This window comes from Microcaecilia unicolor, chromosome 6 (assembly GCF_901765095.1).
Source record: "Microcaecilia unicolor chromosome 6, aMicUni1.1, whole genome shotgun sequence".
Taxonomy (NCBI): Eukaryota; Metazoa; Chordata; class Amphibia; order Gymnophiona; family Siphonopidae; genus Microcaecilia; species Microcaecilia unicolor.
Window position 1 is genome coordinate 239320157 of NC_044036.1, and position 14356 is coordinate 239334512.

Consider the following 14356-nt stretch of genomic DNA (forward strand, 5'->3'; position numbering starts at 1 on the left):
TGGTTATCAGCCGAGGAGAGATGGGCGTCTTTAGCTGATAATCGAAAAAAAAAAAGGCGTTTTTACCGCAATTTTGGGTCACTTTTTTTGGACCCTTTTTTTTCACGAACAAGTCCCAAAAAGGTGCCCCAACTGCCCAGATGACCACTGGAGGGAATCGGGGATGACCTCCCCGGACTCCCCCAGTGGTCACTAACCCCCTCCCACCAAAAAAAACCCCACTTTAAAAACTTTTTTTCCAGCCTGTATGCCAACCTCAAATGCCGTACCCACCTCCATGACAGCAGAATGTGATCCTGTCACAGCCTTTCCCTGGGTCAGATGTGGTTCTCAGGTGCAGTACAGGGTCACATCAGCATTGCATTGTGGTGGGTTTAGGGTATTGGGCTCCGTGATTTCATTAGCTTGTGTTACAGTCTCACAATGTTGGTAGTTGGTAGGCTCTTCTCCCATGGTGCTTTTCCCCCTGCCTACTGGGTCAGAGTGTGCCCTGTTGTGTTTCCTGTTGTAGTCCTTGCGGTAGTGGCCATTTTTGTAAGCCAGTTTTAGTTCCCTTTCCTGTGTTAGCCATGTTAGAGAACTTAGTTATTACCTTGAATGTGGCTGAAAGAGGGCATTGTACAGCATTCTGCCAGCTCTGACCTACTGCTAATCTCAGTACCAGGGGACTCGTTGCCAGTGGTGGGGCACAACCTCTGATCTGCAGTTAACTGTGAGTAAACGTGCTTATTCCAATAAAGGACGTTTTCGGAGACATTACTACTACTACTACTACAAATCATTTCTAAAGCGCTACTAGATGTACTCAGCGCTGTCTTCAGGTGTCAACTGGTGTGCCAATGTTATACAGCAGCAACAAGTCCTAGAGGCCTGCTTGTATGCAAGTCCCTGGAGCACTTTTAGTGGGTACCGCAGTGCACTTCAGCCAGGTGGCCCCAGGCCCATCCCCCCCCCACCTGTAACACTTGTGCTGGTAAATGGGAGGCCTCCAAAACCCACTGTACCCCTAAGAGCTATGGTAGTGTTGTACATTTGTGGATAGTGGGTTTTGGGGGAGGGGGGTTGGGACTCAGCACCCGTGGTACGCCCAGCTCAAAAACATCCATTTTTTTGAAAATATGGTTCGGCCCACCCCTTCACGGACCCGTTCTCGGAAATAAACGCCCATGGAGATAGGCGTTTGTGTTCGATTATGCCCTTCCACATCACTCCCACAGATCCTACCTCCTGGCGAGTGCCTGCCCCTGCTGCGATTAGCAGCCAATAAAACCTGTTGCCACTACCAAAGCCTTCGGAGGTGAGGCGCTGTGAGTTCAATGGAGAGGGCCGGCGGCGACCTCCGGGGGGGGGGGGGGGCGGCGGCGACCTTGGGGGAGGGGTGGTGGCGAACTCGGAGGGAGGGAGATGCCCTGGAACTCGGAGGGAGGGGAGGGGCCTGGAACTCGGAGGGAGGGAGGGGGGCCTGGAACAGGGATGGAGGGGCCTGGAACTCGGAGGGAGGGAGGCCGGCCTGGAACTCAGAGGGAGGGAGGCCTGGAACTCGGAGATTCTCTCTCTCTCTTTCTCTCTCTCTCAATTCACTCTCTCTCTCTCTTTCACAAAGACACACACACACTTTGTCTCTATCTCTCTCTGAACTCACTTTCACACTCTCTCTCTCTCACACAGGCACACACACACACACACACTCTCTCTCTCACACACACACACACACACACAGAGTGGGAAAGCGACGCCGGGAAAGGATCCCAGGCATGTCGCTCACACACACCACACATACAGTGAACTCATTGAAGTCCAACAATAACGCACCATATCCCATATAGGTTACAGGAAGAAGTATGGGGGAGGGGGAGCAGGCGACTCATAAACGAGCCCTGCTTTGCTGCCTCAAACAACTCTGTCTCTGTCTCTCTCTCTCTGAACTCACTCTCACACACACTCTCTTCTCTCTCTTCCACACAGACACACATACACTTTGTCTCTATCTCTCTCTGAACTCACTTTCACACTCTCTCTCTTTCACACAGACACACGCACTCTCTCTCTGTCTCTCTCTAACACACACACACACACAGAGCGGGACAGCGACACTGAGAATGGATCCCAGGTACGTCGCTCACACACACCACACATACAGTGAACTCATTGAAGTCCAACAATACTGCACAATACCCCATATAGGTTACAGGAAGATGTATGGGGGAGGGGGCAGGCTACTCAAAAACGAGCCCTGCTTTGCTGCCTCAAACAACTGGCTAAGGAGAAAATGACCCTCCACTCTCACAGGGACTCCTAGCAGCTCTCTCTCTGTCTCTCACACACACACACACACACACACACATATACACACTGTCACTCTCTCTGTACCCACAACTTTTCCCCACACCCTTTCAAGCACTACACATTACGTTCATTAAATTTTTCATTATATGTCAGAAATAAAAAATATTGCCCGTTTTAATGGGCTTAACAGCTTGTGAAATAATAATGTAAGAAGAATTGTCAAACATCTTGCTTGATATAAATCATATTGGCAGGAGCTCAAAACAGAACTGACATAAACGCTGCAAGTTGAATGCATAAATGTCACATTTAGCACACCCACTTACACCTACCATTGACCTGGCATAATAGGTGTAACTGAATGCACATTGACCAATGATGACTTATGCTAGTATAATATAATGGAATTTGGGTGCCCAGATGCCATTATATAATCACTCAGCATGTGACATCAGGGTGCCTAAATTCTGGTGCCTAGTTATAGAATTGCTCCCATATACTAGATAAATATTTGAAACAAGCAAAAACGCCTGTTTCGGAACAAATGAAACAGGAAGGCTATCATCTAAGCGTTTTCTCGTCTTTCTCCCCTGCCCTCCCCTCCATGTCCAACAATTGTCCCCTCCCCTCCATGTCCAGCGATTCTCCCTTCCCCTCCTCTGCCCTCCCATCCCATTTCATCCATGTCCAGCGATTCTCCCTTCCAATCCATACCTCAGGTCGCAGCGGCGGCAGGCTCGGCTCGCATCGCCTCCAGCCTTCCCTTGCCTTCTCTCTCAGTGTTCCGCCCTCCTCTGACGTCATTTCGTCTTTCCACGAGGGCGGGACATTGAGAGGGAAGGGAAAGCTGGAGGCGAGCTTATGTAAGCTCATTAGCATACGGTTACAAACCCAGCCAGCCAGCCATCCAGGGAGGCAGATTGACCAATTATTATATAGAGATTGTTGTGTTGGCAGGGGCCATGTTGGTCTATGTTCATCAATGTTGTAATGGGTTGTGTGTAATTGATATTCTTATGTATGTTGTATTGTAAATTGCTTAATGAACTTGGTAGTTTATAAATTATAAATATATAAAATGAAATGAACTTATATCCATGTATACATTTTTTGTTGGGAAATACCAATCTGTGCTTCTTCTTGTTCTTGATGGGGTATGGTTGTTTCATGATTCCCAGAGAAATATACATAATTTTCACATTTCCAGAGTGAGGTTGCACATGCTCCTGGGATTTCCAGGGTGGAGGGCTACGTGGTCTGCAGATTCCTGAGGAAAGTGGATACACATGCTCCTGGATTCTTCCAAAGGCAGTAGTTCCCAAACTTTGTGTCAATAATTTTTTCATGGCAGCCCTAAGTCAAAAGAAATACAGTAACACAGCGTAACAGTTCTGCATATTAAGTAGTTAGGTCAAAACAATTAAATGGAAGGAAAAATAATATTTTATTCTTGAATAACTATAATTACTAACGGGATGTGTGTGACTGTTGAGCACTGCACAACTTCTCAAACCTTGAAATCAGATTCGACACTGCCACTTAGCAGAGGATATTCATCTTTTATTAATATCCACCTTGTCTTATGTCTAAAATCAAACAAAGTCAAGTACTTTATTGTTTAAATAAATAAGCCAGTTTTCTTTTCTTTTCTTTTTTTAACTGAGACCATATACAAATTTGTATCTATCTTGCCAGAAGTAGCAACAGAAGCAGATGAACAGTCACAATTGTTTTCTTTACTGTCTTACTTATCAGCTGGCCAAACTGGTGTGACAATTATTCCAGGAATTCCTTTGCCAAAAACCAGTAGCAGGAGTGCCTCATTCTTAAATATCTAGGCACACCTCTCACTATGCCCAGTGAATCCAGAAACTGCAAACAGAAATCCCCAGAAGCCTTTACTTGGAGGTATCTGAAACTAAACTGCTCCATTCAGAGGAAGATTGTGCATAGGCTGGACAGTCCCCAGTATTCCTCTGCCACAGATGTACTTCACTTCATGGAAATAAACAATCCATCTAATAGTTTGGTTTCTTAACAGTAAACAGACAAGGTTTACAAAGCCATGAACAAACTATCAAATATAGACTTTATTTTGAAAATAGCAGCCAGCAGAAAAGCTTAAGTTTCAGTGACAGAGATTACTTCTCCCCAATCTCTCCCAAACCTGACGGCGGCACCGGTAATTGGAGAGTAAAACCAATGCAGGGCGGACTTCTACAGTCTGCGCCCTGATCGTGGCGGAATAAATATGGATGGACTTGAGTGTAAATTTTAAGGGCCTTCGACGTTAACTTCAGAAATTTTAGTACAAGAACAGTGCTGGACAGACTTCTACAGTCTGTGTCCTGAGAACGGCAAGGACAAATCAAACTCAGGTATACATATAAAGTATCACATACCATGTATAATGAGTTTATCTTGTTGGGACTGGATGGACCGTTCAGGTCTTTATCTGCCGTCATTTACTATGTTACTATCCAGCTCATTTTCGAAAGTGATCGCCGGCCATCTTCCGACACAAATCGGGAGATGGCCGGTGATCTCGCAAAAGCGGCCAAATCGGTATAATCGAAAGCCGCTATTTTGACATCATCGCCGCTTTCCCGTAGCAGAGCCGGCGAAAGTTCAAGGGGGCGGCAGCGACGCGAAGGCGGGACATGGGTGGGCATAGGTAGGGTTATGAAATGGCCGGCTTTAGCCCATAATGGAAAAAAAACCCGGCGATAAAGAGCATTTGGCCGCTTTTACTTGGTCCCTTTTTTTTCAGGTCCAAGCTTCAAAAAGGTGGCCGAACTGACCACATGACCACCGGAAGGAATCGGGGATGACCTCCCCATACTCCCCCAGTGGTCACCAACCCCCTCCCAGCATAAAAAACAGGTTACAAATACTTTTTTGCCAGTCTCTATGCCAGCCTCAAATGCGTACCCACCTCCATGACAGCAGAATGTGTTCTGTCCTCCGACAGCCTTTGCCTGCTTGTGATGTGGCTCTGAGGCGAGTGTGGCACCTTTTCTGTTATTTGCACTGCAGAGTCACATCAGCAATGCATTGTGGTGGGTATAGGTATTGGTATTTGGTAGGCTCTGCTTTTCCCCCTGCTTACTGGGTCAGAGTGTGCCCTGTTTTGTTTCCTGTTGTAGTCCATGCGGTAGTGGCCATTTTTGTAAGTACATAAGTAATGCCATACTGGGAAAAGACCAAGGGTCCATCGAGCCCAGCATCCTGTCCACGACAGCGGCCAATCCAGGCCAAGGGCACCTGGCAAGCTTCCCAAACGTACAAACATTCTATACATGTTATTCCTGGAATTTTGGATTTTTCCAAGTCCGTTTAGTAGCGGTTTATGGACTTGTCCTTTAGGAATCCGTCCAACCCCTTTTTAAACTCTGCTAAGCTAACCGCCTTCACCACTTTCTCCGGCAACGAATTCCAGAGTTTAATTACACGTTGGGTGAAGAAAATTTTTCTCCGATTTGTTTTAAATTTACTACACTGTAGTTTCATCGCATGCCCCCTAGTCCTAGTATTTTTGGAAAGCGTGAACAGATGCTTCACATCCACCTGTTCCACTTCACTCATTATTTTATATACCTCTATCATGTCTCCCCTCAGCCGTCTCTTCTCCAAGCTGTATAGCCCTAGCCTCCTTAGTCTTTTTTCATAGGGAAGTCGTCCCATCCCCGCTATCATTTTAGTCGCCCTTCGCTGCACCTTTTCCAGTTCTACTATATCTTTCTTGAGATGCGGCGACCAGAATTGAACACAATACTCAAGGTGCGGTCGCACCATGGAGCGATACAACGGCATTATAACATCCTCACACCTGTTTTCCATACCTTTCCTAATAATACCCAACATTCTATTCGCTTTCTTAGCCGCAGCAGCACACTGAGCAGAAGGTTTCAATGTGTTATCGACGACGACACCCAGATCCCTTTCTTGGTCCGTAACTCCTAACGTGGAACCTTGCATGACGTAGCTATAATTCGGGTTCTTTTTTCCCACATGCATCACCTTGCACTTTCTCACATTAAACATCATCTGCCATTTAGCCGCCCAGTCTCCCAGTCTCGTAAGGTCCTCTTGTAATTTTTCACAATCCTGTCGCGATTTAACGACTTTGAATAACTTTGTGTCATCAGCAAATTTAATTACCTCGCTAGTTACTCCCATCTCTAAATCATTTATAAATATATTAAAAAGCAGCGGTCCTAGCACGGACCCCTGAGGAACCCCACTAACTACCCTTCTCCATTGTGAATACTGCCCATTTAACCCCACTCTCTGTTTCCTATCCTTCAACCAGTTTTTAATCCACAATAGGACATTTCCTCCTATCCCATGACCCTCCAATTTCCTCTGTAGCCTTTCATGAGGTACCTTGTCAAACGCCTTTTGAAAATCCAGATACACAATATCAACCGACTCCCCTTTGTCCACATGTTTGTTCACTCCTTCAAAGAATTGAAGTAAATTGGTCAGGCAAGATTTCCCCACACAAAAGCCATGCTGACTTGGTCTCAGTAATCCATGTCCTCGGATGTGCTCTGTAATTTTGTTTTTAATAATAGCCTCTACCATTTTCCCCGGCACCGACGTCAGACTCACCGGTCTATAATTTCCCGGATCTCCCCTGGAGCCTTTTTTAAAAATGGGCGTTACATTGGCCACCTTCCAATCTTCCGGTACCACGCTCGATTTTAAGGATAAGACAGTTTTAGATCCCTTTCCTGTGTTACCCACATCAGAGAACGTAGTTCTTACCTTGAATGGTGCTGAAAGAGGGCATTGTACACCATTGTGCCAGCTCTGACCTACTGCTAATCTTAGTACCAGGGGACTCTTTGCCAGTGGGGCACAACCTTTGATCTGCAGTTAACTGTGAGTAAACGTGGTTATTTCAAGAAAGGACTTTTTCAGAGAGATTAGTCTTCAGGTGTGAACTGGTGTGCCAAAGTTATACAGCAGCAATAAGTCCTAGAGGCTGTATGCAGGTCCCTGGAGCAGTTTTAGTGGGTGCAGTACATTTGTGGGTAGTGGGTTTTTTTGGTGGGGTTTGGGGGGCTCAGCTCCCAAAGTAAGGGAGCTATGCACTTGGGAGCTTTTCTGAAGTCCACCGCAGTGACCCCTAGGGAGCCCGGTTGGTATCCTGGCATGTCAGGGGGGGCAGTGCACTAACAATGCTGGCTCCTCCCATGGCCAAATGCCTTGAATTTGGCTGGGGTTTGAGATGATCGACATAACTTTCCATTATGGCTAAAAAACTAAGCCGGCCATCTCAAACCCCGGCCAAATCCAATGCATTTGGCTGGCCGGAAACGTATTATCGAAACAAAAGATGGCCGGCCATCTTTTTCGAAAATACAGGTCTGGCCAGCTGTTTGCGGCGCCGCCAAAATGTATCACCAGCGATTTATTTCGCCGGCGCCGTTCGATTATTCCCCTCTATGTTACTTTACTATGTATCCCAACAATAGCAACAACAATCCTAACATTCATAGCAAAATTCAAACAACAGAGCCAAACAATTTGTTGTTTTTAAATTTAAGAAATATATTTTTGAAGGATGATTCTGATTGGCTGGCCGGGACTCGGAGGTTGGTGTGCAGCCGCCTCTGTCGCCCCAGCCTAAGACCGGCCATGAAATGAACAGATAAGTCTCCCTGGCTCACCTGTGACTATATGGTACATAACCTTCCCACTCCTTCAACCTCTGGCAGTTGCAGTGCCTGGGATTAACTGCTGGGTGTGTGTAGTGCGTGGCTTATAAACTCCCATCTCTCCCTTCGGCACCCCTGCAGGTTTGCCACGGCCTACAGTTTGGTAAACATTGTCCTGTACAGTTTGGGAAACACTGTCCTAAGGGAACAAGTAGAATGTGAAGTGATCAAATCAAGCTTATGGAGTGGTCAAGTGGTTGTGGTTAACATTCAATGCAAACAAGACAGGGTCATGTATTTAGGATGCAGAAATCCCAGAGAGGCATACATAGTGGGGAGAGGAGTGGAGGTAAGAAGCCAATATTCACCAAACACAAGAGAAATCTTGGGGTAGTGGTGTTTGATGATCTCAAGTGAGATAGCATGGTTTAAAGAAGTGGATAATGAAGAGGCATAACTAGAAGGTCTGGACTAATATGTCATATTGACCAATAATTTGTGCTTACCAATAAAAAACAAAAGGAAGATAATAATGCCTGCCATTCATGAGACTTCTCATTTTTTTTTCATAGAAAATGAAGCAGATAAAGACCATATGGCCTATCCAGTCTGCCCATCCATACCATCTCCTATCCCTTCCTGTCCCATGAATATCCTATGTACTTCTCCAAAACATTCTTGAATTCTGATACAGTCTTTGTTTCCACTACCTCCACCAAGAGGCCATTATATGAATTCACCATCATATCTATGAAGCAGTATTTCTTTAGGTTACGTCTGAGCCTGTGCCTTTCACCTTCATCATGCCTCTCCTCTCTATCAGAGTTTGGCAGGAACAGAAAGAAAGAAAGAAAAAGAAAGAAAGAAAGAAAGAGAGGTTTCACAGTGCTAATTAAATTTATTAAGCAATAAGCATTAAAATTAAAGAGATTATCAGGTATCTCACCTAAAAGCCAGATAGTTGAGAAGTTTGGGATTTAGAGGTCAGAATTAAACCTTTCCTTTGCAGGAGTTTGGTTCACTTCCAGCACCTGGAAAGTTAGAAATAAGTGGTATGTCCTTTTGTTTGAGGCCAACCCTGCCTCCAGCTGTGGGGGTGCTTATCTCCCAAAAGTGTCAGCTAAGTGCTGTTATCAAGGGAATTCTTTGCAATAATTGTGGTGCTTTAGTTTCAAGGCCAATCATCTGGAGACTTAAAGCTTGTCCTATCTGTCTTCAGCTATCTACTTTAAAACAAGAGCTCTGTAAAGTAATGCAAGAATTAGATGTAATTAAAGCAACTTATAGGACTGTGCAGAATCATAACTTCTCACCACTGCCTCAAAGAATAAAACCACATAAGAACAGATGGTTCACAGTAGGCTCAGGCAGACTTCATCATGTGACACAGAAACATCCGCCCGCACAAGTGTTGCCACTACAAAATTCTTTTGCTCCACTACAGCACTGTGATGTTCCTGAAAATAAAACTGAAGCGGGAAAAAAAAAAGAAAAAGCAAGGAAGGGGGAACAAAAAGATGAGAAGGTACCCAAAGAGAAAACACCCTCACAAATCACTAAAACCAAAACACATAATAGGAAATGTAGATGGAAAGCAATGACCACAAATGCTCGCAGTCTAAACAATAAAATTCATGACCTTCAAGCCCTGATTTTGGAGGCTGACTTGGACATAGTTGCAGTCACAGAGACATGGCTCAATGGTTCACATGAATGGGATGTAAACATACCAGGCTATAATCTTTTTAGGAAGGATAGAGAGGGACGTAAAGGTGGAGGAGTAGCTCTGTATGTGAGAAAAGATATCGCAGCAACTGAAATGACAGGGAACTGGGGAAAGGAAGAAGCGATATGGATCACCTTAAAAAGAGAGGATAGAACCTTGGTCCACGTGGGTGTTGTCTATAGACCCCCGACACAATTGGAGGAACTAGATAAAGATCTGATCGCTGATATTCAAAAGTTGGGGAAGAAAAGAGAGGTGCTGTTGTTGGGAGATTTTAATCTGCCGGATGTAGATTGGAAGGTTCCGCCTGCAAAATCGGAAAGAAGTAGAGAGATTGTGGATGCTTTCCAAAGTGCTCTGCTCAGACAAATGGTGACGGAACCCACGAGGGAGGGAGCCATGTTGGATCTGGTGCTCACGAATGGGGATAGTGTGTCAAATGTCCGAGTGGCTGCACACCTGGGAAGCAGTGACCATCAAACGGTTTGTTTGGATATAACGGCTCATGTGGACGGCGGCCACTCTAAACTCAAAGTCCTGGATTTCAAGCGAGCTGACTTTAACAAAATGGGAGAATACCTGAGGAAGGAGCTGATGGGCTGGGAGGACATACGAGAAGTGGAAGGACAGTGGTCCAGGCTAAAAGAAGTAATAAACAGGGCCACAGACCTTTATGTAAGGACAGTAAATAAAAGCAAGAGAAAAAGGAAACCGATATGGTTCTCAAAGCAAGTGGCTTAGAAAATAAAGATTAAAGAGTTAGCGTTCCAGAAATATAGAAAATCTCAAGAGGAGGAACACGGGGAGGAATACCGGATGAAACTGAAAGAAGCCAAGAGAGAGGTACGTCTGGCGAAGGCGCAAGCGGAAGAACAAATGGCTAGAAATGTAAGGAGGGGAGACAAAAACTTCTTCAGGTATATTAGTGAAAGGAGAAAGACTATAAAGGGAATTGTGAGACTAAAAGATACAACGAAACGCTATGTAGAAAATGATGAAGAAAAAGCCAATTTGCTAAATAGATACTTTTGTTCTGTTTTCACTGAAGAAAACCCTGGGGAAGGACCGAGAGGGACTGGAAAAAGTACACCTGAGAATGAGGTGGATAGAGCACCATTCACGGAAGAGAGTGTGTATCAACAACTTGGAAAGCTAAAGGTGGACAAAGCCATGGGACCGGACGGGATCCACCCCAGAATACTGAGGGAGCTCAGAGAGGTTCTGGTGGGTCCTCTTAAAGACTTGTTTAATAAATCCTTGGAGACGGGAGAGGTTCCGAGGGATTGGAGAACGGCGGAGGTGGTCCCTCTTCACAAAAGTGGTGATAGGGAAGAAGCTGGAAACTACAGGCCGGTAAGCCTCACTTCGGTTATTGGAAAAGTAATGGAAGCGATGCTGAAGGAAAGGATAGTGAATTTCCTGGAAGCCAATAAGTTGCAAGATCCGAGACAACATGGTTTCACCAAAGGGAAATCGTGCCAAACGAATCTCATTGAATTCTTTGACTGGGTGACAGGAGAATTAAATCAAGGACGTGCTATGGACGTAATCTACTTAGATTTCAGCAAGGCTTTTGACACGGTTCCCCACAGGAGGCTCTTAAATAAACTAGACGGGCTGAAGATAGGACCCGAAGTGGTAAACTGGATTAGGAACTGGTTGACGGGCAGACACCAGAGGGTGGTGGTGAATGGAGTTCGCTCGGAGGAGGGAAAGGTGAGTAGTGGAGTGCCTCAGGGATCGGTGCTGGGGCCGATTCTGTTCAATATATTTGTGAGTGACATTGCCGAAGGGTTACAAGGTAAAGTTTGCCTTTTTGCGGATGACACCAAGATTTCCAACAGAGTGGACACCCCGGAGGGAGTGGAAAACATGAAAAAAGATCTGAAGAAGCTAGAAGAATGGTCTAACGTACGGCAATTAAAATTCAATGTGAAGAAATGCAAAGTGATGCACTTAGGGAGTAGAAATCCAAGGGAAACGTATGTGTTAGGCGGGGAGAGTCTGATAGGCACGGACGGGGAGAGGGATCTTGGGGTGATAGTATCTGAGTACCTGAAGGTGACGAAACAGTGCGACAAGGCGGTGGCCGTAGCTAGAAGATTGCTAGGCTGTATATAGAGAGGAGTGACCAGCAGAAAAAAGGAGGTTTTAATGCCCCTGTATAAGACGTTGGTGAGGCCCCACCTGGAGTATTGTGTTCAGTTTTGGAGGCCGTATCTTGCGAAGGATGTTAAAAAAATGGAAGCGGTGCAAAGAAAAGCTACGAGGATGGTATGGGATTTGCGTTCCAAGACGTATGAAGAGAGACTTGCTGACCTGAACATGTATACCCTGGAGGAAAGGAGGAACAGGGGTGATATGATACAGACGTTCAAATATTTGAAAGGTATTAATCCGCAAACGAATCTTTTCCAGAGATGGGAAGGCGGTAGAACGAGAGGACATGAAATGAGATTGAAGGGGGGCAGACTCAGGAAAGATGTCAGGAAGCATTTTTTCACGGAGAGGGTGGTGGACGCTTGGAATGCCCTCTCACGGGAGGTGGTGGAGATGAAAACGGTAACGGAGTTCAAACATGCGTGGGATATGCATAGAGGAATCCTGTGCAGAAGGAATGGATCCTCAGAAGCTTAGCTGAAATTGGGTGGCGGAGCAGTTGGGGGGAAGAGGGGGTGGTGGTTGGGAGGCGAGGATAGGGGAGGGCAGACTTATACGGTCTGTACCAGAGCCAATGATGGGAGGCGGGACTGGTGGTTGGGAGGCGGGAAATACTGCTGGGCAGACTTATACGGTCTGTGCCCTGAAAAGGACAGGTACAAATTCAAGGTAAGGTATACACATATGAGTTTGTCTTGGGCAGACTGGATGGACCATGCAGGTTTTTTTCTGCCGTCATCTACTATGTTACTATCCAGCTTATAATTGAAAAAGAAAAACGCCTATATTGCGACCCAAATCGGGAGATAGACGTTTATCTCACAAAAACGAATAAATCGGTATAATGGAAAGGCGATTTTGGACGTTTTCAACTGCACTCCATCGCGGAAGCGTACAAAGTTGACGGGGGCGTGTCGGAGGTGTGGCGAAGGTGGAACTGGGGCGTGGTTATCGGCCGAGGAGAGATGGGCGCCTTTTGCCGATAATGGAAAAAAAGTATGCATTTGTAGCTAGAATTTAGGGCACTTTTCCTGGACCCTGTTTTTTCACGAATAAGGCCCCGAAAAGTGCCCTAAATGACCAGATTACCACCCGAGGGAATCGGGGATGACCTCCCCTGACTCCCCCAGTGGTCACTAACCCCCTCCCACCACAAAAAATGATGTTTCACAACTTTTTATTTTCACCCTCAAATGTCATACCCACCTCCCTGGCAGCAGTATGCAGGTCCCTGGAGCAGTTGTTAGGGGGTGCAGTGGACTTCAGGCAGGTGGACCCAGGCCCATCCCCCCCCTACATGTTACAATTGTGCTGCTTAATGCTTAGTCGTCCAACCCCCCCAAACCCACTGTACCCATATGTAGGTGTCCCCCTTCACCCCTTAGGGCTATAGTAATGGTGTAGACTTGTGGGCAGTGGGTTTTGAGGGGGATTTGGGGGGCTCAACACACAAGGGAAGGGTGCTATGCACCTGGGAGCTCTTTTACCTTTTTTTTTGTTTTTGTAAAAGTGCCCCCTAGGGTGCCCGGTTGGTGTACTGGCATGTGAGGGGGACCAGTGCACTACGAATCCTGGCCCCTCCCACGAACAAATGCCTTGGATTTATTCGTTTTTGAGCTGGGCGCTTTCATTTTCCATTATCGCTGAAAAACAAAAACGCCCAACTCACAAATTGTCGAATAAAACATGGACGTCTATTTTTTTCGAAAATACGGTTCGTTCCGCCCCTTCACGGACCCGTTCTCGGAGATCGCCCATGGAGATAGACGTTTTCGTTCAATTATGCCCCTCCATGTTATCCCCTTATTCCAGAGCTTCCTTTCCATTGAAAGAGACATGCCTCCTGCACATTTATGCCATGGAGGTATTTAAATATTTTGATCATGTCTCCCTTATCCAGCTTTTATACCAAAGAATACATATTGAGATCTTTAAGATTCTCCCCATATGCTCTTCCTTGAGAACCAACTCCATTCTGTTTAATTCTTTTTAAAAGATAAAAACAATTTATTTGCATTGACCCATTCTACTTTACTCATCATTTTATAGACCTTTATATCTCCCTTCAGCTTTCTCTTTTCTATGCTGAAGAGCTCTAACCTTTTTATCCTTTCCTCACAGGAGAATTATTCCATCCATTTTATCATTTTGGTTGCTTTTTTCTGTACCTTTTCTAATTCTACTGTATCTCTTTTGAAATGTAAGAACCGCAATTATACAGAATCCTTAAGATGTGGCTAAACTATGGAGCAATACAGAGGCACTGTGATATTTAGTATTCAATGTTCCTTTTCAAATAATTCCTAACATTCCTTTTGAGGATTTGGCTGCCACCACACACTTAACAGAAGATTTGATTATATTGTTCAATAGGGGATCATTTTCGAAAGTGAACAACATCTAAAAAGTGGCATAAAGCAGAATTTCGTCATTTTTCTCACCAAAACACCTAAATCTGTATTTTTGAAACCCATTTTACAGATGTGTTTCTCTGCAGTTCTTCTGCAGTGCATCAAGT

The 14356-nt window shown here is 45.4% G+C and overlaps 1 protein-coding gene across 1 annotated transcript in view; it reads right to left on the minus strand.

Moving 5' to 3' along the window:
- Nucleotides 1-14356, minus strand: part of LOC115473106 (lipocalin-like) — a 91750-nt gene that overhangs the window by 24910 nt on the left and 52484 nt on the right. Inside the window, exon 3 of the mRNA XM_030207768.1 lies at nucleotides 3392-3639. Within this exon, the coding sequence (XP_030063628.1) occupies nucleotides 3392-3639 (248 nt within the window). The remainder of the gene's footprint in view (nucleotides 1-3391; nucleotides 3640-14356) is intronic.